General features: G+C 43.4%; 1 protein-coding gene and 2 long non-coding RNA genes across 3 annotated transcripts in view; 2 read left to right on the top strand and 1 right to left on the bottom strand.

Annotated features, from left to right (window-relative positions):
* The first annotated feature begins 639 nt into the window (after positions 1-639).
* LOC130111329 (uncharacterized) lies at positions 640-10,191 on the top strand. The gene is made up of 3 exons (XR_008810159.1): positions 640-694; positions 9,164-9,278; positions 10,089-10,191. It is a non-coding gene; the product is annotated as an uncharacterized LOC130111329 (long non-coding RNA).
* Positions 10,192-11,749: 1,558 nt separating this feature from the next.
* The window catches only part of LOC130111328 (synaptosomal-associated protein 25-A-like), a 44,662-nt gene continuing 31,703 nt past the window's right edge, over positions 11,750-24,708 (bottom strand). Inside the window, exons 5-8 of the mRNA XM_056278477.1 lie at positions 22,520-22,637; positions 14,128-14,247; positions 12,377-12,521; positions 11,750-11,888 (exon numbers count right to left, since the gene is read on the bottom strand). Coding sequence (XP_056134452.1) covers positions 11,820-11,888; positions 12,377-12,521; positions 14,128-14,247; positions 22,520-22,637 — 452 coding nt within the window. The 3' untranslated portion in view covers positions 11,750-11,819. The remainder of the gene's footprint in view (positions 11,889-12,376; positions 12,522-14,127; positions 14,248-22,519; positions 22,638-24,708) is intronic.
* Positions 22,853-24,568, top strand: LOC130111330 (uncharacterized). The gene is made up of 3 exons (XR_008810160.1): positions 22,853-22,992; positions 23,406-23,449; positions 24,254-24,568. It is a non-coding gene; the product is annotated as an uncharacterized LOC130111330 (long non-coding RNA).

Below are 24,708 nucleotides of genomic sequence, written 5' to 3'. Positions count from 1 at the left end.
TTCATCAACAGGAACGCACGTGAAGAGAGACGTAACATCATAAGAGACCATTGTTTCATCCACCTCCATAATGATGGCCCCCACCTTATCCACAAAATGCACAGGGTTCTGTATGTGATGTTCATTATTGCCTCCCAACGGGTTAAGAATAGATGCCAGAAACTTAAGAGATGTCATAGGTCACTGAGTTAATCATACTAACAATGGGCTGTAATGGCACCTTCTGTTTATGCATCGTAGGTTAAATACACAGACTAGGTGTAGCTTCCCCTGGGTATAACCTATAGTACAAAATTATGTCAATAGCATTGTCCTATTCTAACAACTTCAGACAATCTACCACCTTTTTCTTGTAACCACTGCCTGGATCTCATTTTAGGGCCTCATAAGTATTTATATCGTTAAGTAACGTCATAACTTTCTCAAGATAGCCTGTCTGGTTTAATACAACAGTGCATCTGCCTTTGTCTGCCGGAAGGATGATGATGATGATGATGATGTTATTGCCCTTACTGAGAGTTGTGACCGCTTTCCTCTCGTCTCTGCTGCTGTTGGACGGCGGCGTCCGCAGTTGCTCCGCTTCCGGGTTCGTGCGTCGTTACGGATAGCCGATTACGTAACTGTGATCAGTTCCGCTAGCGGGATTTACCTCTCGGCGTGACAGCAAGAATTCAGCCCTTCAGCGAGGATGTAGGTAGGTCTTTATTTCAAACATAGTAAACAAGCAAATGTTATTATAGTATAAGCAAATGTTACATGTCCTTCTCCGCTTGGGTGAATTTTTTTTTTATTGGCACTTTTTTTTATTGACACGTTTAAATTCTACATAAAACATAAAACAAAAGAAAGAGTGGAGAAGAAGAATGCTACGGAACTCTTATGACTTGACTGAAGAATCCGCTACGGTGAGTTGTCGGACAGATTCTTCACCCGCTTATCCCCATCACCGGCGTGTGTCTGGCGTTCGTCTTTTCTGTCTGGCTTTTGCTACCTGGTTTTCGAGAGTACATTTGAATCTGTACATTTCGAAGAGTACATCTGTCGCCATCTTACAATACAGTGATTGCAACTATTCCCCAATCCTCTGTGAGTAGTACACATGGCCACTGTAACTCTAGATAATGGTCTTGTTTCCGGTTGTTATGCCACTGTATTGTTTATAAGGGTGGGGATACCTGCAGTCATATTAGACTGAAGAGGTCACTTAGATGAGTGATGAAACGTATCTGTCAATAAACGTTGTGTCCAGATGAACTGATTCAACTTTCTTGGGTTATTTTACCAGGATTATTGAGCATGCATCAAGACATGATTGTGTGTCATTTCCAATACGTGTAGCTGGGACGAAGCAGGTCATGGGCTTTCTGCTGAGAGACCTGTATGCCCAAGGCTGAACAATTCTTCCTGTACACCAACACACGGTGCTGCTCATGCTGTGATGGGCCAGACTTTGACAAGATGATCCGCTGTGCAAAGTGCGACAGCCATTTGCACTACAAGTGTGTTGAAGTTTAAAAAAAAGCCCTTTAATTGATTTTGCAAATAGTGTAAAAACTAAAATGTGCTCTATAGTTCCACATAGACATGGTGTTAAGATGTTGCATTACATAAAGATCTGTGTTCAAGACGTTCCTGTGAAGCTGTAAAACTTGTTTTTCCCTCAATACTCCATGCACAGCCTTGTGAACGTTTACCAAAAGATATTTTTCTTAGTTGTAGACAGTAAGAAACGCAGACTTTCAGGCAGACTCATTTATCATGTCATGATGTACAGTGGACATTTATCCACCAAAGCGAAGCCGTGTCCAAAGATTTATGTAAAAGATGTACAAGGATGTGCGCAAGTACATGAAATGAATGACAAATAAAGTGTTCCTGATTCCTGATTCACCAGGTAGGTTTAGCTGTGAGAGCAACTAGGTAAATAATAGACCAGACGCAAATGTAAGTATGAAAATTATAATTATAAAAAAATAGGAAATAGAAAATGCTCACACATAGAGTACACTGCAATATAATGTAAACTCAGCACTAAATTATCAATAGCAATATTGAATGTCAATCAATAATCAAATACAATTCAAATAAGTCGGATTCATTTTTTGCTTTTGCACTTATTACTGGCCAGGGTCATGGGTGCTGGAGCCTATCCCTGCGTTTACTGGGTGCAAGGCAGAGAGACGCTCTGGATGCAACACCTACTTCACAGGGCATCAAAGTGCACAGTTAACAGAAACCCAACCCACAATTACCCCCAGTGAAACTCTATGAGCGTATGAGCATATGGCACCCATCCCATGTCACCCTGTAATCCCTTTATCCATTTCCCCCACACGTAAGGTGTATTCATAGATATCAGAATAACTGAAGCTCAGTGGCTACAGAAAGAGTTTGAACACATTGACCAAAACATGTTGCATGAATATTGTGAACGCTGCCTTATGAGCGTGTGTCTCTATCCTTTAGGCATGACACGCTGGCAAATATTTGTTAATGCCCCAGACACCATCACCATATTTTACAGGGATGGGCAACATGATCCAGAAAGGGCCGGTGTGGGTGCAGGTCTTTGTTCCAACCAAGCAGTTACACACCTGACTCTAGTTGTCGACCAATAGTCTTTGCTAAGGACCTTGATTTGTAGACTCAGGTGTGTAACTGCTTGGTTGGAACAAAGACCTGCACCCACATCGGCTCTTTCTGGATCATGTTGCCCATCCCTGAAGGTCTGTCTGGCTATGTGGAGTTACAGATGTTAGAATGTTGAACTTCTTTCATTGGCCAGTGACTCTTTCCACATATATTTTAACATTTGACAGTTGTCTTGATGTGTCATCTTCATGAGCAGAGAGGGTTTTTTGCCTTGTGTGAAATGAGGGACTTTAAGCCTGGTTCCGTATGCTGCGAGTTCCTCCCTGATTAAAAATCCTCGATCTTCTGAAATCTCATCCTTTGGCTCCAGCAGTTCCAAAAATCATGACTGTGATGTGATTTGTTTGTTGGAGACCCCCCCCCCCAGCCCTCAACCTGGGGACAAAAAGGAGGTTGGTAGGTGTATCAGTGAAACTCTATTACCTACCAACATGGGGATCTCCGGCTCGAATCCACGATCCTACAGGCCATGTCTGCGGGTGGGAAGCCAGATGTGGGTATGTGTCCTGGTCGCCACACAGGAGAGGGGTAACTGGGGGGAATAGGTTGATCCTCCCACGTGCTACGTCCCCCTGGTGAAACTCCTGTCAGGTGAAAAGAAGTGGCTAGCGACTCCACATGTATCGGAGGAGGCATGTGGTAGTCTGCAGCCCTCCCCGGATCGGCAGAGGAGGTGGAGCAGCGACTGGGACGGCTTGGAAGAGTGAGATAATTGGCTGGATACAGGTGGGGTGCCACCATTTCATTCCTAAAATCTCTAACCTTGACAAACTGGTATTTAAATGGAAACAAAATGGAAGTAGCTGACATTGACTTTAAGTAGTGAGGTAAATGTGTAGGTAACTAAATGTTCCATTACTTTGACCTTCATTTGCCATGCTACTGATGTTGTCATCAAGAACACTTAAAAACCATTTAGACATATAAGTCAAACACCTGCTTACCTGTTGACTTTCTCTTTCCATGCAGGCCGTGCTTTGTTGTTTGGGTTTAGTACGTGGAGAGGTCACTCTGGTAGCGTCACTACTATGTATTGCTATGTATTAATGGCATATATTCTACATTACCTCACTCTGTGTGTAATTTGTGGTGGTACATTATTATTCTGTCACTTATGTAGTCATTCGACTTCTATTGCATGGCTGTCCATCCCGGGAGAGAGATTCCTCCTCTTTTGCTATTCTTGAGGTACTTTATGATTTTCTATGAGAAAGAGGAACTAGAGAGGGTATGGAAAGTGAAGGCAAACATGGTCCCGGTGGCAAGGCTGGACCAGGACAAAAAAATCAGCCCTGGCATTTTTGGACCAGACCGACTCCCACAATCCACCCACCAGTACGCCATCCTTGTGGTCTCATTAAATATTAATACTGTACTATTCCCCCAAACCACTACAAAGCTGAGTAGTAATTGTCATGTACAATTGTAATAGAATAGAATACACTTTATTTGTTATTTGTACATACATACTATGAAATTCACGCTCTGCATTTAACCCATCCTAGCTGTGTAGCTAGGAGCATTGGGCAGCCGCCGTGCAGTGCCCAGGGACCAACTCCAGTTATTTCTTCCTATTGCCTTGGTCAGAGACACAGACAGGAGTATTAGCCCTAACATACATGTACTTTAAAAAAAATCTTTTTGATGGTGGGAGGAAACCACAGCACCCGGAGGAAACCCACGCAGACACGGGGACAACATGCAAAGTCCACACAGAAAGGACCCGGGATGGCCTGGGGTTCAAACTCAGTCAGGACCTTGTTGCTGTGAGGCAACAGTGCTAACCACTGGGCCACCATGCCAGCCATTATACCAGTGCAACTGGTTTGCCAGTGCATCTTAATTGGGGTGGGGATTTAAGAACGCCTGCATCATAGCAGGCTAATGACGGGCAAAGTGGTCTACAGCTTCTTGTTCCTTCTCCTCTATTGCTACCTAAATATGCCACCTAAGCAACCTGGCTTGACTAGACAATGATGTAAGGAGAGAGGGAGAGATGATTTCAATTGGGTGGGGTATGATTAGAAACATGACTATAAATTCAGATCCAGAATTGTTGGAATTCCTTCACAAAGGTGTGCAGAAAGTTGTACAGTTTAAACAAAACCATACCGGTACCATACAAAATAGTTGTTTATTCGGTTAATTCATGGAGCTCTTCCATCTTATTTCATTGGATACTAACTACCTATTAAGTTCATACAGATTTCAAGCACCCAAATATTGATGACCATTGATAAGGTGTTCGCACAAGTTAATAGATCACCTTTTTGTGTTGTAGTAATGTTCAGAGAGGAGTAATAGACCTGTGTATGTTATAAGGCAGTTAAATCAAGGGTGTGCTGCCTTTTTGTTTGGGGAGTTTGAACTACAGCTGGCCTCCTTTGCATGCACACTGGTGCTCACATGCTTACCACATGAACATGCATGCTTACTGGACCGCAGCACCAAACAGTTTGAGCATAGTGTAGGTGGAGAAAGGCCTGGAGTAGGCTGCATGTAGGCATACATTACCCCACAGATAGTAATAACAGCACCATACCATATATATCATAATAGTTACCACATACCTGAAAATAAACATAGGATAACTTTGTTGCCTGTTGTTGGGAATTAAATCTATTTCCCCCCCTGTGTTAGGCTAATACATAAGCAGGCCTATATTTTAGCATAGTAGACCTACAGATGTAGCCATCATTACTTCTGTTTCTCTGTGAAATTCCCCACAGGATCTTTTGCTAGATCAGTTTCCTTGTTTCCTTCAGCTCCATCACATCCAGATCCACAGCTGTGGAGGCAGGCAGCCACAGAGCCACCGCTGGGAATACTACAGTCGGCCAGATTCCCCTTCCAAATACCTGCTCCTCTCTTGCAGTGATACCGCCCTTCCGGCTAGTCCTTGCGTTTTTGGAGTTAACATGTTTCCAGCATGTTTCTGGCAGCCTGCTCTTAAAAGATAACTACACAAAAACAACAAGAGATGTAAACTACTGAGGCAATGCACAAAAACCCCATGCAGAGTTTATGCACCGGGGGAAACTATCAGCCAATGATGTTTGGGACAGGGGTTACAAAACTGGGACGGTGGATTCATTGGTCATCCTTGCAAGAGTTAACGGTTGGCCTACTGCACAATAAAAAAGAGATAAACGTATTTCATTCACAAGATCAGTGCTTCCCAATCCTGGTCCTCAAGCACTTCCAACGCTGTTGGTTTTCCATTCTGCCTGGTAGTTCATTGTGTTCACCTTTTGTATCAGTCCAACAGTTAATCAGGTTTTTTTTTCCTAACCTGGAACAACAGGTAAATGTAACTGGACTGGGATTGGGAAGCACTGCATTAGGTTTTAGTGATGGTAAAGAATTACAGCTTTATGTTTTCACTCTTTCCATTCATTTATCTTCACCTCTAATGCAGACAGGCGAGGAACACTTTGGACAAAGTAACTCCATCCTACCTACCCACAAACACACCCTCTTAATTATATGCCAGATCTGAGACTACACACTCTAAATGAATTGTTAGTTTTTGCACCCTTAATACTCTTGTTTTTTCATCTGAAAGTTTAGGTAAAATAGACCTATCACATGGTGAATTGTTTAGTTTCCCCCAATAGTCTATCTATATCAGAATCAGAATCACTTTATTTGTCATAGACCTTATTTGTGGGTCGTCTCTTGCCTTTTATATATAAAGGACATTTTGTTTCTTTCAGATCATATCCTAGGTCAGTGTCTGACCCTGCCCTCCTGAGAAAACACTGGTTCATGTACTACTTAACACATTTTCCACGGATGCGACTATTCAGCTCCCGTCGCTAGGGGGCAGAATGACCAAAAAAAAAAAGCAAGTGCGCGCGCGCACGTGTGTGTGTGTGTGTGTGTGTATGTACACGTAACATGTCTCTTGAAAAGTTGCCGAGTTGTGTAAGATTTACCAAAAATACTTGCACAGCATGAACCGTGTTGTTAGTCTGTAGTCCGTAAAGGAGGGTGGGTGGGTCACTTTTTTTTTTTAATTCTGAGGACCGTTGTAGAACTGAGAGGTGTGTGTTGTGAAGGAAACCCAGGAGAAAAGGTTTTACTGGGATTAGTTCTTTGGGCCAGCGTGTCAACAATGTATCCATTTTTCAAATGGCTGATTTAACATTTTGGAATGAAATTGTTAATCTCTATTCATCTGTTGTGCACATGCAAGCTTGCATATCTATGTGGACAGGCACAGGGGCTAACTAATGGACTTAATCAAGGCTCTGATGATTACCATTTTGCACATATCTGTTGTTGATTCAAGTTGGTGTGTGTGTGTATGAGAGAGAGAGAGAGAGAGAGAGAGAGAGAGAGAGAGAGAGAGAGAGAGAGAGAGAGAGAGAGAGGGAGGGGTTTGTGTGTGTGTGTGTGTGTGTGTATGTGGATGTACTTAGTGGCGTGGCTGCCTTTAATCTGTGTTAAGCCGAAGGCACCACAGTGGATGTCCATTAGTTTAATATGCTGCATGTCAAGCCTCTCTCTCTCTCTCTTTCTCTCTCCCCCTTACTTTTACTTTGGGAGAACAGGAATCCTTAGTTTTGCTATAGGGTGCGAGACATGACACACTTCAAATTTCTGTCATATTTGCAACTTGTACACAGATCTTAGTCTGGGTGGTGTAGCCAACAGGGGTACCCAAATAGAAAAAAAGGATTTCCCAATTTGGATCAATGACGCATCACTTTACTACTATTATGCACGTGAGTTGTTGGTGTATTCACACACTATTCTTCATGGTGGCTCTGAAGTGCAAAAAAAAAAAAATTGCAAAAACAAAAACTTGCAGCCCTGAGGTGCAGATGCAACACACAGAAACTAAAACATGCAGCCCTGAAGTGCAAAACACAAATACAAAAAGAAAATGCAAAAACAATATGCAGCACTGGAGTGCAAATACAACACACACACACACACACACACACACACACACAAAAGAGCATCCCTGAGGTGCAAAACACAAACCTACAAAAACTTGTAGCCCTGCGGTGGAGATGCAGCATGCAAAAACAAAAGCTAGTAGCTCAGAAGTGCTAAACGGTGTTTTTGTATGTTGCATCTGCACCTCAGGGCTGCAAGTTTTTTTGTTTGTGTATGTTGTATTTGCACCCCTGGGCTGCAAGTTTTGTTTTTCCATTTCCTTTTTGTATTTGTGTTTTACACTTCAGAGCAAAGATTGAAGCGGTTTTAAGAAACGGTTGCCTGTCTTCACAGTTAAGCTTGAAAGCTTAGGTTGGATTACCTCACCCTTTCCAGACAATCGTGGCTTCAGGTAATCAGAGAACTGAGAGCAACCTCTGTTCACGATCAGCAAATTTGGAGCGACATGATCTGAAAGAGAAGAAACGGTTTCTTCTTTGTTAAAACTCAGTGTTATTTACACCACCGAAAGAGGCAAAGTTAGTGTCTGACAAGAAGACAAGGGAGGCTAAGTTCATAGGAGATCTCCACCAACAGATTCGACATCAACAGCTAAAACTGAGGGTTCAACCATACTTCTGTTTTCAGATCGGTGGTGGTAAAGAGAATTGTTTTTTTTCTATCCCCAGGTCCTGACCACATGCATCCACAAGCGCTTATGATTGGTCAAAGGTTAAGTTTAGGCCTCTTGCGCATCCAGGTAGTGTGGTTGTCTATTCTGTCGCCTACCAACATGGGGATTGGCGGTTCGAATCCCCATGTTACCTCTGGCTTGGTCGGACGTCCCCACAGACACAATTGGCCGTGTTTGCAGGTGGGAAGCTGGATGTGTCCTGGTCGCTGCACTAGCGCCTCCTCTGGTCGGTCGGGGCGCCTGTTTGGGGTAGAGGTGGAACTGGGGGGAATAGCGTGATCCTCCTATGTGCTACGTCCCCTTGGCGAAACTCCTCACTGTCAGGTGAAAAGAAGCGGCTGGCGACTCCACATGTATCGGAGGAGGCATGTGGTAGTCTGCAGCCCTCCCCGGATCAGCCAGCAGGGGGTTGGGGGGGTGGAGCAGAGCTCAGGATGGCTTAGAAGAGTGGGGTAATTGGCCGGATACAATTCAGGAGAAAAAAAGGGGGGGGAGTTGAGGCCTCTTGCATGATGGGGTTTAGGTCAGGAAGAAGGGCGAGTGACAGTTGTGAAATAGCACGCTCTGACAGACTGACCAGTCCCAGATGTGGCAGGCAGGGCTAGCCCTGACCTGGGGCTGGAAAAACACCCACACAGTCCTGACTCAGCAGCTCTGCCGTCGCTGGGATTGCTGGGATACAGTGATTCATTACCATCACAGGTGCCAGTAAATTCAGCTTCAACAGCAATGTTGAGGGTGGTATTAACTTTAATGTTTTTTAACAAGCACTTTTCACATATGTCAATCTGTTGCTAATTAAGAGCTTTGTTCACACCGTTGGAGCAAAGAAATACCTCCTGCCCCCCCAGCATGTATCCCTTTCCCCATAACACCTTCCCTACTTGTTCTACTGTGCTGCTGGAGTTACAAAAGTACCTTCTACTACAGGTCATCCAGGGGGGCCTTGCATTTGAAGGAGTGGATGCAAATTAAGCACAAGGAAACCAGATGGGAATGGAACCCAAAACCTGAGCACTTGCACCACTCCACTTTATCCATTCAGGTATACAAAAAATGCAACTTTTTTTTTTCTCTTAATCTTTTTTTTTTGTGGCATTTTCTGTTTTATTTGACTGTGATAGTAGAAAGACAGGAAAGAGGATGGCATGCAGCAAAGGGGGCCCAGGCTGGATTCGAACCCAGGCCTCTGCAGTAAGGGACTCAGCCTTAATTTGTGGTACTCACTCTACCAGGTGAGGTACCGGGGTGCCCAGAAAATGCAACTTTTATCCCTGACCATATTAGTGCCATGTTGCACATATTTCACAACAAGGACTACTTCTAAACTACAGCTAACAACACTAAAAAAAATGAGAGCGCACGCTATTTGTTCTATAGGTTTGATGTTTTTATTGGCATTTTCCATGGTATTATTTTACAATGACAATCACAATCTGGAAAGGTATACCGCATATAGTACGTGAAACAAAAAGAGTGGCACTATTGCAATGGGCAGGAAATATGGCCTCTCCTCTGCGTGGCCTCCATAACTGAGCATGCGATTGCGCTGTTGACGTTATTTAGTCTGGCTAAATGAATTCATCAGTGCTGTCTAGCAGCTGTTGCACATGCATAACACACTCAATGCACAGCTTAATGTTTTTAAATGGACCCGTGTATTATGTTGACTGGACCAGCTCTTGCCGGGGTTGTTTCCCTTCTGGTAAATGTGTGTGACTGTGTATAAGACATGTTGTCTGCAGGTCTGATATTTTGATGACTGCCATTGCGTTATCTTTGAACTCTGACTCCCGTTTTACTGTCAGTCAGCATCAAGTATGTTGGCTAATGTTGTATAAATTTCTTATGATAGCACAGTGCGCCCACCAACAATCCCTCCCATCATCTGCCACTTCTCCGCGGTTGGGTCACAGTGACAGCAAGCTAAGTAGGGCACTCCAGACGTCCCTCTTCCCAGCAATGCCCTCCAGCTGCTCCTGGGGGATCCCAAGGCGTTCCCAGGCCAGATTGGACATGTAGTTCCTCCAGCAAGTTCTGGGTCTACCCTGGGATCTCCCCCCAGTTGGACGTGCCTGGAAAACCTCCAAAGGAAGGCGCCCAGGAGGCATCCTAATCAGATGCCCGAACCACCTCAACTAGCTCGTTTCAACGCGAAGGAGCAGTGGCTCTACTCCGAGCTCCCTCTGGATGTCCGAGCTTCTCACCCCATCTCTAAGGCTGAGCCCAGACACCCTATGGAGGAAACTCACTTCAGCTACTTGTATCCACGGTCTCACCCTCTCGGTTATTACCCAAAGCTCATGACCATAGGTGAGGGTTGGAACAAAGATTGACTGGTAAATTGAGAGCTTTGCCTTCTGGCTCAGCTCACTCTTCACCACAACGGCCCGGTACAACATCCGCATTACTGCTGATGCTGCACCAATCCGCCTGTCAATCTCCCGCTCCATCCTACCCTCACTCGTGAACAAGACCCCAAGATACTTTTTGAGATTGTGTTTGATAAGTTCCCTTGTGTTCCTGGAGTGGGCCTAATTGTTGGGATACATAACTGTATTAACTGTTAAAAGTTACAATATATCCAGTGTTCAACCCTTTCTTTTGGACGATCAGATTTCGCTCCCTGAGGAAAATAATACTGTACAATTAGTCACATCATCTGCGTAAACACTACCCAATCAAAAAAAGTTGGTTAGAGTGCCAATATTAACAGTGGTGGCCTCAAGTCGTGTTTTCCCTTCCGGTTGGCTTAAAAAAATGTTTTGTCTTTTTTCTAGATTCAGTGAATAAAGAACCCGAAGCTCAATGTGTTGTCAAGACCATGTGCTTTATCAGCTGGTGTGTCAGGTTTGCTTCTAGAGATGTGATATACATCTCGGTAGCTCTACATCGCATGGTTGATGGGTTTGCGGTGAAGTCGAGGGGGAGCGTAGGGACTTCACGGTGAACCACTGTGATCTTACTGTTTTATCACCACAACATCAACACCAATAGATATGCAGTGTGTTTTACATGGACAACACCAGAATACTGACACGGGGAGAGGACGGCATGTCAACGCACAGCTCCTATAATGAGTACATACAATTTATATTACACAGACTTAAAAAAAAAGAAGAGACACAGCAAGATGGAGAAAGACAGAGAGATTAGAGTGACAGGGAGACGTACACTATGAAGAGAAGTGGACGAGTCAACTAAATCCATAAAGCCATCGAAGACGCACTATATACAAACTTGGAAGGGACAGCTTGGGGGGGGTTTGGGGATGGGTGTAGACGTTGGTAACAGGACAATCATTTCTTAACAAAAGTCAGAGAGAGACGACACAGAACAACGTTAACAGACAGGAGGATGAAGAGGAGAACGAGGCAGAGGGAACACGGGCGGCGGATGGTCGAATATGTGCATGTGTGCAAACCTCTACAGAGTACCACGATAAAAGCATGTTTCTGCGCCGCCTGCTGACGAGCAAGGGAAGGGGGCGCTGGGCATAGGTGGTGGGGGGGGGGGCTGGATTTGATTGGGTTTGGGTTTTGGGATTTTAAACAGGGATGAAAGCACTTTTTTTTTCCTCCACCGTTTAGCCACTTCCCAACATCTTTGTAGCACGCTGGTTGGCCTCGTCAATCCTGGTCTTGTTGGAATCAGCCTGGGGGGAGGGGAGGAGAGAACATTTCAGAGTTATGGACTTCTGTAGCTGTACAAGCTGCCCGGTGAAACAGATGCTGGGGATGGGTGCCAGACTTAGGAACTTACTTGATCCGTACTGAATGAGCATTGTGACTGCATGAACTCAACATTTTGGTTGGAATATATAAATGATTGGGGTTAGTGATCCTTTCATCGTAGATCATTAGATATAAGCAAGGCTCAGCGTTTTCGGTTTTTACCGATTTTCACCGAACAATACCCAGATTTTTAAATTGATTTTCACCCGGATTTTATGTTTCCACGGACCCAAAAGTTGTTCGTGTGAGGTTATGTAACAGTGTCTTCTTGTGGTGAGATTCGGCATGCTGGATGGCTTTGAGAAATAAAAACCGAAAACGCTGAGCCTTGGATATAAGCAACATCTGAATTCTGAGGTGGTCCCGTTGTTCTGTCCACATTACGTTTCTCTTTGAGCACTTGCTTTACCTTATCCATGATCCTGTCGATTTGGCGGTTCTGGGTGTCGATTTCCTGGCCCATGTCCAGGGCCATGTGACGTAGGTTCCCAATGATCCCGCCCACCTGCTCCAGGTTCTCATCCATCTCATTCTCCCGGGCATCGTCCGTTACCCTGGAAACGCACAGGAAGAGGATATGGGAATATTTTTTGCCCAATTATGGCACCACCAAGTCAATTTTATTTGTATAGCCCAATATCACAAATTACAAATTTGCCTCGTGGGCTTTACAGTGAGACTAATGGCTAAGTCTCCTTGCTGCGTTGTGATTACGCTGCCAGAAACGACATTTACAAAAAAATTGTGATGGTCTCTTTGAGGGTGTGCTACCACGACTTAACCTCTGATTCGAGACATGCGTGATTGCACCCCACTCTGCCACAGTGATGCACACAATCATGTCTACACACACACACACACACACACACACACACACACACACACACACACACACACACACACACACACATACACACACACACACACACACACACACACACACACACACTACATTTGTGTGTATGTGAAGGTAAAGGGTTAAATGATTTCTTAGAAACAAGTGAAATAAATGATGCTACAGTGAAATTATAATGAAATCATTCCAGAGAGACGACTGACTATACAAAAAGCATCTTCTCGTCCTCATGACCCAGCTATTGGTTACTGTGGAAACAGGACAGAATTCGGTTCCTTTTTTGGAGAGTCCTGCAATCTGTTGGTGAAAGACTTCCACATTTCAGGGCTATCAGTTTCTCTGCATATCGAAGATGAGTGCAGCTAAGTGCAGATACTGGATCAGATTGTCTGTAAAGGTTTGTTCCAGTTTAAGGTCAAATTAGCAAGCTATCTCAGGCATCTGAAAGAGCACTTCTCCGCTTCTCAGAAATAAGAATAACATTGGATTGTGGACATGATAAAGGGAATTATTTTCTGCGACTATAAACAATTATTTTCCCACCTTTTTCTCCCCAATTGTATCCGGCCAATTACCAAACTCTTCCGAGCCGTCCCGGTCGCCTCTCCACCCCCTCTGCCGATCCGGGGAGGGCTGCAGACTACCACATGCCTCCTCTGATACATGTGGAGTCACCAGCCGCTTCTTTTCACCTGACAGTGAGGAGGACGTAGAGCATGGGAGGATCACGCTATTCCCCCCAGTTACCCCTCCTCCCTGAACAGGCACCCCGATTGACCAGAGGAGGCGCTAGTGCAGCGACCAGGACACATACCCACATCCGGCTTCCCACTCGCAGATGCAGGCAATTGTGTCTGTAGGGACGCCCGACCAGAACAAGCCGGAGGTGACATGGGGATTCGAACCGGTGATCCCCGTGTTGGAATGCAACAGAATATACTGCCATGCTACCTGGACGCCCCGACTACAAACAATTTCAATGTAACACTAAACACAAATGCACACACTCAAATTCATACATACGCTCATGTGCGCACACACACAGTACACACACATAACACACAAATGCAAACACTATACACAAACAAACAAACAACAAACTAGTATACACAAACACATAAGCACACATATTTAGCGACACACATTTAGCCACACACACACGCACGCATACACAAACATCAACCTCACATACAGAAACACACACACACACACACACACACACACACACACACACACACACACACACACACACACACACACACACACACACACACACACACACACACACACACACACACTCTTACCTGCGGATGAAACCCCCACTGATGGCCATCTGTTCACGTTCGTCCACCACACGGGCCCCTGGCTGGCTGTTCACTACGCCATCCTGGTTCGCTCCCCAGGCCTGGCCCCCGCCCTTAATCCTACACCGCACACATTTAGCAGTCAGTATGGAGGTCTGGGCATGCATGTGCATTAGTGTCCATGTGCATGACTATGTGCACAGGTGCGAGAACGTAACGTGTATGTGAGCGTGCATGTAGGTACGTGTGTGTGTGTACCAGTATTTATTTCTCTTTGCCTGTTTCTGTGTGCTTGAATGTATATGTGTGAGTGTGTGTACTTGATGTGCTTGGATGTGTCTGTGCATGGGTATGAGTGTGGATATGTGCATCTACATGTGTTTGTGTTTAGTTGTTTAATCAAACATCAAATTAGCATATTTACAGTGCCATACAGAACATGCCGTCAAGCCAATTTCCTACCAAAATAACATGCCAGCAATGTATGTCAAAGTCACATACATGCGGTTTAGACCTATGTAAGGGGTAATGTACAGAGAGACGGCCATTATTGTGAAATAAACCCCGACAGGGTGATGCAGGTCCTGCTTATTACACGGCTGCTTCCTAAAGGAACCGATAATTTGACACAGAATATTGATTTAAAAATAATGTTATTGATTTAAAAAATAATTTTACTGCTTCTGCTTCAAAAAAAAAAGTCAGTTAGATTCGTTAGTCCCGTGGAACTGTGTCCATAGCAACAGTGTGTTATTCAGAGCAGCGGCCTGCTATTCAGAAATAACAGACAGTAGAATGCCATAATTTTTTTTTTTTTTTTATAAATTTATTTCTGATTTTTCCCTTTTTTCTCCCAATTTAGTGGCCAATCGATCCCTATTTTAATTCAAACACCCACCCTCGTACTGCATGCATTCGCCAACTGCATCTCTCCGGCCGGCAGTCTCGAAGGAGACCGCCTCCCCACTTTCGTGACAAGGCGACTCCAGGCCGAACCACTGTTTCCTCCGACACACACAGAGACACATTCACGTGACGAACACAAGCCGACTCCGCCCCCCTCCCGAAGACAGCGCTTGCCAATGATTGCTGCTTCATCGAGTCCGGCCATAGTCGGATCTGACGAGACCGGGGCGCGAACCCCAGTCCCCAGTGGGCAACTGCATCGACACAAAGCCGATGCTTAGACTGCTACACCACCGCGGACCCTGTAGAATGCCATAATTGACCAATCAGAATCCAGTATTCAACAAAGCCGTGTAATAATAGTGCGTAATTGATCCAGTGTGCAGATCAATTGAATCTGTGCGCAACACGCACTCATGTGGCTTGTGTTAGAAAGTAATAATGGTCCCGAAGGGGTGCAGCAAGACCCTCTCCCACAAGCACATATATAGAGCAGCACAAACACAACACATAGAAACAGGACACACCGCAAACACTAAATATAGAAACAGGACTCAGGACAAAGGAGAAACAAACAAAAGAGAGAAAAGCGTGTGCACGTGCGCATATACACACACACTCACACACACAATAGGAGGACACATGGTATACACACAGAGAGACCGGGGCGGGAACATATAAAAACACACATGAGAAGAACGGGATGAGAGCACATCATATCAGCATCCTCAGTCTACTGACAGAAAGTCAACCAGCCGGATCCACTGTGCAAAACCATCAACACAAGCCATAGTGAACAGTGATTATTCAACGGTGACTGAGATTAGCCCTTCATTTCATCTGGATGGATAGATTTGTGTACGGTGACACGTTGAATACCGTCAAAATGTTGAAAATAATTCTTGGCGTTTGCTTTTCTGTGCTTTGAGCTGTGCACGGGATGAGTTTACCACACCGGACAATAAAACAAGTGCCGTCAAGTTCAGGTTGGGTAAACGTTGGTTAATTTGGCTTCTCTGTGATCAGCAATCTGACCTCTATCTGAACAGCTCTGATGGCATAAATTTCACTCAAATGATTCTCCAAGGTACAAACACCAAGAGTTATTTTTGCAATTTGATTTTGGTATATATATATATATATATATATATGCATATATTTTTTGAATACATCCAGTTGCATTCAAAAAAAATAAGAAGATCATCATGACATCTCCAGGAGATGACATAAGAGGTGCATTTCAAAACAAGGCAGAAGAGAGATAGATTGGAGGTATGGAAAAGTCTTTTTTTGGATAACCAGAGCCCTATCAGGCCAGAATGGGATCCCCTGACACCTGAGATATCTGTTTTTCACGTAGAGAAACACATTATAAAATATTTGCTGGTGTAATAGTAAGTAAGGGTATGATGGCAAACCACTGGAGGTCAGGGTATATTAAGGCCGATGCTTGCAAAAATAGTCTTTCTTTTGTGAAAGGAATGAGCGGGGGTCAGGAGGCAGGAAGAGACATGACAAGTGGCTCAGCTGGTAAATGAAACGCACCTGAGGCCAAATAGCCCCTCTCCAATGTACTATATATGTGTCTGTGAGAGCAGGTGCATATGCAGAGGCCCAGAAAGGCCAGGATGCTGCTTGCGACGCGTGATGGAGCAGCTTATTTGATTCCCCGTAAGTGGAACTCTGCAGATAAACGGTGCACATGGCCCCGAATTACTGGCCGAAATGTTACTGATTTGGCTGCAAATGAATAGGCACGGTTTGCCGTAACACTCCTTCCTCCACATGTCATTCTCGATAGTGTTTGGACTTGTTATGAGTCATCTGTGTTATGATGTTGAGTTAAATGCTGACTTGACTCAAGTAAGATGAAATGCTGACAAAGGTTTAGATTTAGATCTAGTTGAAAAATCCAAAAACCTTATAGGAGTTTGTGTGCAGTGTGCTGACTCACTTCTTCATGAAATTCCAGCAAGAAACATTTTCCTCTGGCCTCTTTCCATTAATCTTGTCATTCCCATGTTTTAGGTCTGTAGACTGGTATAGGACAGATAAACATGCATGTGTAGCGGCTGCACATAAGAACTCGAGACAGTCACCTTAACGTTCTGTGGGCCCTTTAAGAGTTGAGGTTGGACGGGCCTCGCAAGACGACAGTTCCGGGGGGGGGGGGGGACACGGTTAGCTGGTAGCTGGTTAACACGCTACATGCTGATGTGTCTTGTTTTTAGGTGGAAGGAATAAAACGACCCGGCAAGGGTCTTAAAAGAGAAACAGTCTCGTAGTCTCTTCATTCCTGCGCTCCCGCACATGAAAATTCAAATAAACATTGTAGAATTAAGATTTTTCACTGTTTTTTTTTTTTTTTTTTTACTAGAAACACAACAAACAACAAAGGAGATATATGAGGATTCAGTTTGGGTCGGTCTTCAAGAAGTCGAGATAACCTATTCTACATTGACACCTGAATTCATAGATTTGGCCCATACACTGAATTTGTATAAATCATGATGGTGCATCTTCATTCAGGGAGGTTAACTGAGCACATTTTTTGTTTCAGCAAAAAAAAAAGTGCTTTACACTTACAATACACATGATTCACAAACTCAGGCATCAATGTAGTGTTTCATTTCACAGCCTATCAGCGTCTTGGCGAGTATGAACAGAGCAGTCACACTGTGTAGAGTACAGTCAGCTCAGACATGGCTCAGTGGCCATAGTTTGGCTGTTGGGATCCCACACACAAGTTTGGCAGCACTGGTAACAGGAGTTTCTTCATGATATCTAGCTTGTAGAATCATAAGCGGTGCAGATATTATGATATGGACACGTTCGTCTATTCTAACTCCTGTATGATTTCTGGCTCGGAGCAGGGGATTTTAATAAAGGAGGGAAACTAAGGTGTCGCGTGTTCGTACCCTGTGATCCTGTTTACACTTGGTTTTCAAATCCGTTTTGGGCGCTCGGATCACAAGTGGACAGCGAGACACAGACAGCGCCGTTTACACCTGTCTATCATGCGTCTCCAAATGTGTCCTGCTGACCACTTGTGATCAGATTTCGTTACTCAGAAGAATCAGAAGAATCAGAAGCAGCAGAAGAAGAAGCAGCAGAAGAAGCGGAAGACGCAGAAGAAGAAGAAGAAGACGATGATTACCTGTTACATCCTTGCCGGGGACGCATCAGGACGCATTAGCGTTTACACTACAGAAGATATATGGTCAAATAAGTCCCAGACCACCTCAGCAAGTGGTTTGAGTAACCGGTTCACAAAACGTTTTGGTGGTCATTAACACTTGTATTTAGCGCTGTCCACTTGTGATCCAATCGCAAAAAGTGCATTTTAAAACCAAGTGTAAACGGGGTCAGTCATGACCGTTAAAGAGAAAACGAGATGTTTTAGGAGGTTGCGTTTCTTTATCGCACATTTGATCATAAAGCCGCTTCGACTGTAAATGCTTGATCAAAAACAGACACGTTCAGTATAAAATGATCTTCCTATTGACTGCATCGACGTCACTCATAATCCCAGGACACCCTCAAAGGTCATTTCGCTTTTGAACTATGCTTACTAACTCATGCACGTGTTTGAATTTCTAATTAAAGCAGGGCCAGCTAATGTTTTTGCTCTAACATAGCATATCGAATCATCACTGAATTAATTTTGGTGGCACAGTGTGATGGCTATAGGAGAGTGGCACAATCACCTGTCAGATCAGTTGCCTGGAGGCCTTGGGTTTCATTTTGTCTGCCATGGAGCACGAAACCTCCTGGTAAACAACGGCTTTGCTTTACAGCGCACATGTTTGCTGTACTTCCTCTGTAAACATAGCTCCTCTTCTCCTGCCATCGTTTATATAGCTACATGAATATGCTCTGTTATGAATATGCTAAATGAATATGCTCTGTTATGAAAGCAGATGATGGAAAAGACGTTGGCAAAATCCCAAAAGTTACTTGGTGCCACTTTAAGAAGTTAACATAAATGAGTGGAGAAAAAAAATAGAAAGTGGTTTGAAGTAGCACAGTTATCATTTCACACCAGAGTAAAATGGACTTTTCAGTATGGTAGAACTATGTATTTGATCTTGTTCGGAAGTAATATATCCCTTTTGTACATATATTTAATTTACTTTGAATCTGTGTTTGATTGTTGATTATTTTTTCAACAATCAGTAAATATTATAACAAATCTAAATAACGCTGCTATCTTCACTTGACAATCACTATTCTTTATAAAATCAGGGAAAATACTTAATATACAGTTGGTATATTTAAGTCAGGCCTTGAATCAAACTTTTATTTAATCAAAAGTTTAATCAAATTAATCAGTTCAATCAAGGGCTGACTCAGCCTCCTAAGGCGTCTCGTTGTCTGTTTCCATGGAGATGACTCGCCAAAGACGAGTCCTGTCTCAGAGTTCTTCGCTGACAGGCATGCACGCTACATGTGCCTTAACGTGTCACATTCTAATTAAAGTCATTTTATCACCCAGTATATTAAGCAGTGTCCTGCTTAAGCTGTCAGCATTTTTTTAGTACTGTTTCCGGAGTGCTGAAAATTTTGCAATTTATTTTCCGCTTTGACGCAATTAAAATACCCCCCCCCCCAAAAAAATCTGCTGACAAATGGCCCTTAAGGTAAGGTGAAGTCTGAAAATGTATTAGAAAATGGCCTTATATAGCTAACCTAACCTTCAAGGTAGTCGCAAAAAAATGATATATACTGCAAACTAAACTAAAATAGTAGCATAATAAATCAAATCAGCCACTTCTTATTCTTTTTCCCCCCAAACCTTTTATGTATAATTTCTCCCAGATCTGCCATGGACCTCATATCAAATTCATCCTCCCCATTTCATCCCTGCAATGCTCAAGTTAGCACATGGCAGGAAGGCCAACCATGTAGTATTCAATTTAACACTGATTCGCAGATGCTGCTTGGAAGTGTCCTACTTCTTACTGCATGCTAGCACAGCTTTGGCTCAAGAGGAGTAATTCTAAAATATAATGAATAAATGATTCTTTTTAGATGAAACGGTTTAGTTCTACTGTATGACATGCAACAAAACATTATCTGCAGGTTTAATAAGGGGTAGGTAAAGAGTAAAAGCATGAAGGTGGACTTTCTACAGTGGCTAGAACAAGAAATAGTAACTTTTTCTTTGTCCATCAAACTAGAAATATATTTGTATATTTGTGGTGAAAACTGTTAACTTTTACTTTACGACTATATATATATATATATATATATATATATACACTACCGTTCAAAAGTTTGGGATCACCCAAACAATTTTGTGTTTTCCATGAAAAGTCACACTTATTCACCACCATATGTTGTGAAATGAATAGAAAATAGAGTCAAGATATTGACAAGGTTAGAAATAATGATTTGTATTTGAAATAAGATTTTTTTTACATCAAACTTTGCTTTCGTCAAAGAATCCTCCATTTGCAGTACTACTCCCTTCAGAGGACAGCACAAACAGGCTCTAACCAGAGTAGAAAAAGAAGTGGGAGGCCGCGTTGCACAACTGAGCAAGAAGATAAGTACATTAGAGTCTCTAGTTTGAGAAACAGACGCCTCACAGGTCCCCAACTGGCATCTTCATTAAATAGTACCTGTTAGAGCCTGTTTGTGCTGTCCTCTGAAGGGAGTAGTACACACCGGTGTAGGAAATCTTCAATTTCTTAGCAATTTCTCGCATGGAATAGCCTTCATTTCTAAGAACAAGAATAGACTGTCGAGTTTCAGATGAAAGTTCTCTTTTTCTGGCCATTTTGAGCGTTTAATTGACCCCACAAATGTGATGCTCCAGAAACTCAATCTGCTCAAAGAAGTGCCCATCCAACCAATCCAACTTGTGGGAGCTGCTTCTGGAAGCGTGGGGTGCAATTTCTCCAGATTACCTCAACAAATTAACAGCTAGAATGCCAAAGGTCTGCAATGCTGTAATTGCTGCAAATGGAGGATTCTTTGACGAAAGCAAAGTTTGATGTAAAAAAAATCTTATTTCAAATACAAATCATTATTTCTAACCTTGTCAATGTCTTGACTCTATTTTCTATTCATTTCACAACATATGGTGGTGAATAAGTGTGACTTTTCATGGAAAACACGAAATTGTTTGGGTGATCCCAAACTTTTGAACGGTAGTGTATATACACACACACACACACACACACATATATATATATATATATATATGTATGTATACACACACATATATATATATATATGTATGTATACACACACACATATATATATATATGTATGTATACACACACACACACACACACACACACACCCCGTATTGCCTGGACTAAAGGTCAGACCTGAGTATAAGTCGCGCTCAGCAAAAAAGGCGTTGTTGTTAGGAAAAAAACATAAAAGTCGATACGGTGTATAAATCACGTGTGTATGGTGGTACAGTATTTTCAATTGATTAAACAGATTAAACAGTGCCATCTAGTGGCCTTAGTTGAAATGCAGCGCATTCGTCCGACAAAATTACATTGTATAAATCGCTTTGGAATATAAATCACAGGACCAGGCAGACGAGTAAAAAAAAAAAAAACCCAAAAAAAACAAAACAAAACAGCGATTTTTAGTCCAGGAAATATGGTATATATCAAAACTAAAATATTTGGTTTTGAAAGAGTTTAGTAAACCCCACGGTCATCAGGCTTTCTCAACCCACAAAGGACCTTTTAATCCTTTAATCCGTTTGAAAACATTAAAATCAGCAAACTCTTTGAATCCGAGGTCTGACTCTGTGCCTGCTGCAAGTTATTGGGCTGAAAAGGTCGGGTCACGGGAGTGGTGGGGTGGGGTAGGGTGGGGGTGGGTTCCAGTTTCTGGCCCCTGCCAGGAGAGAATGTCTCATCCATTGATGAATGAAGGGCTTGTAAGGGCAGCCATGATGTTGGAGAGCAAATTTAGTAGCATTTGATGTGCCCTGCTGCACATGTGTGACAGTTGAGAACGATGCACATTCACACGCGCTTGTATCCACATGTATGTGCACATATATGCTCACATAAATGCAAGTGGACACATATAGTCGCACACCCATAGACACACAAACTTGCACACTCAAAAGTGTCTCTTATTTGAACACACACTGACTCTCATGTTCACACGCATGCACACATGCATAAATTTGCACACAATTTTTCTTGCACTCCCTCTTATTAACACTTATACACACTAGAGCACATACTATTTCACTCAGTCACAGACAACACTCTTCTTTTCCACTCTTTCTAACAGTAACACACACACACACACGCACACATACACATGCACACAATTTGTTGGTGAAAAGGAGACCTTTTCATTGAGTGTTTACTGGTGGCTATGGACCTGGCTGCTCACACCACAGTTCACCATGGTCTATATACACCATAAGGCTCAAGCAGGCAGACAGAGATATAGGCAGGCGCTGAAACACATGCAGTCAGGCAATGCAGGCTGCACCTACTTGTTACAAGGACATGAACATAGACCACAGAACTGTCCTAGATTGTTCAAATTCTTTTCTGCATCCTTCATGTCCTTATTGATTTGGTCCATCCCCTCCTCGATGCGCTCCAGTTGTTCTGATTATCAACACATTGTCATTTATCCCACCATAAGAACGAAAGCACGTGAGAAGAAAGGGAGAAGAAGAAGAGAGCAGTTTGGGAAGAAGGAAAAGAAGGGGGTGGAGAGGGAAGACAAAGGAAGAGGAGACAAAAAGAGACATTGACTGTGACAAGAGAGACATCAGACATCACCATCACCACCACCAGCACTGGACAGGCTAGAGCACGGGGCTCCCAGCCGGTACCTACTTTTTTACACATGGGCATATCAGACCACAGCATTGTCCTAAATCTTTTAAATCTTTCTCGGCCTCCTTCAGGTCTGCGTTGACCTTGTTCATGCCCTCTTCGACACGATCAAGTTGTTCTGGTGAGGACAAAGGCATGAGAGCAGTGAAATGAATTTGACTGGTTTTGTTTGAATGGCTCGCGCTTCTAGACTAGGATGCAAGAGGCAAAATATGTTGGCAAGATGCAAAAGGAAAAGCAGGCAAAAAGCATTAGCTATGTGTGTATGGCTCATGTGCACACATACATTAATGCATTTATGTGTCTTTCTGCAATTGCATGTTAGCACTGACTGGCACATACCTACCTTTTGAAAGTATGTTTTATCCTATCTATCTGTTTACAGGGAGATGGCCTGAGTGCCACTATCCAAAGAACAAAAAAGACACTTTTTTGCTACACAAAGTGATCATCGAATAAACAAAAAGTAACAAAATACTGTTTATTCTTCAAGGGTGACTAAATTGGACCTTGTTTTCACTTCACTTTCTGCAGCAGATTTGTGTCCTTCCTCCATCCAAATGGACCTGTCCTTCACAGTGAGTACCTGCTCCATAAGGCTTGTAGTACCTACTGTTAATACTCGCCATATGAAACAGTGAAACTGATTCTACGCTGAAAGCATTTAATCAGTCTGAATGCTACTTTACGTCAACAGGAAACAGAAAGAAGGATGACTCATAGAATGGTAAAAAAAAACAAAAAAACAAAAAAACAAACAATAAGAATGGTAAAGAAAGAAGAAAGACAGAAAGAGGCTGGAATGAAATACAAATAATTTGGATGATTCAAAAGAAAGATGAAGAGAGAAGATCCTACAACAGGTAGAACAGGTTTCTGTCTGTATAAAAGGGCTGAACATTGTACAGACGGGCAGGGTTAGTAACCGCAAATGACTGACTGACTGATCAATGATTGAATGAATGGATGGATGTACAAAGCTTAATAATGAATGAGTTGAAATGCATTATGGGAGACTGAGGCACACGGAGCGATGTCTGCTCCGTGTCCCTGGTGGTCAGCATGGTACCGAGCTATAAAAAGCTCCTATTCAAGGTTAAATCCGCCTTCAGTCTTGTTAATGGTTAACAGCCAGGATGAGGGGAGCAGTTAACGTTATTGAAGGTCAGCAGCGTCTCGCCCCCTGGAGGTAGAACTGAGCTTAAAAGCCTTGTGACGTTAGCGTCATATCACTCCCATTGTAAGGCAGGTCTGATGGGAATTGAGCCAAAAGCATCAGATGTGTCCTTTTGCATGTTTGTTTTCTTAAATTGCTTTTTCCACATGTTTTCAACGTCCTTATACCAACATTGGCTTATTACCTACATTGTGTTTGATTCCAGCACTATCAGGGAACATAACGACCGCTCTGCAAGGTTTCCTGAGCTGCAGTGAAAACGGATCCTGGTCCTTTTTTTCTCTCCCCCTTTTCTCCCCAACTGTACCCGTCCACGTACCCCACTGTTCCGAGCCGTCCCGGTCGCTGCTCCACTCCCTCCGCCGATCCGGGGAGGGCTGCAGACTACCACATCGCCAGCTGCTTCTTTTCACCTGACAGTGAGGCGTTTCGCCAGGGGGACGTAGCATGTGGGAGGATCTCGCTATCCCCCCCCCAAACAGGTGCCCCGGCGGACCAGAGGAGGCGCTAGTGCAGCGACCAGGACACATACCCACATCCAGTTTCCCGTCCGCAGACACGGCCAATTGTGTCTGTAGGGACACTCAACCAAGCCGGAGGTTGCACAGGGAATCGATCCGGCAATCCCCGTGTTGGTAGGCAACGGAATAGACCACTATG

The sequence above is a fragment of the Lampris incognitus genome, chromosome 4 (assembly GCF_029633865.1).
Source record: "Lampris incognitus isolate fLamInc1 chromosome 4, fLamInc1.hap2, whole genome shotgun sequence".
NCBI lineage: Eukaryota > Metazoa > Chordata > Actinopteri > Lampriformes > Lampridae > Lampris > Lampris incognitus.
Note: the sequence above shows the minus strand (reverse complement) of the source record. Positions and strands in the feature narration are given on the sequence as shown.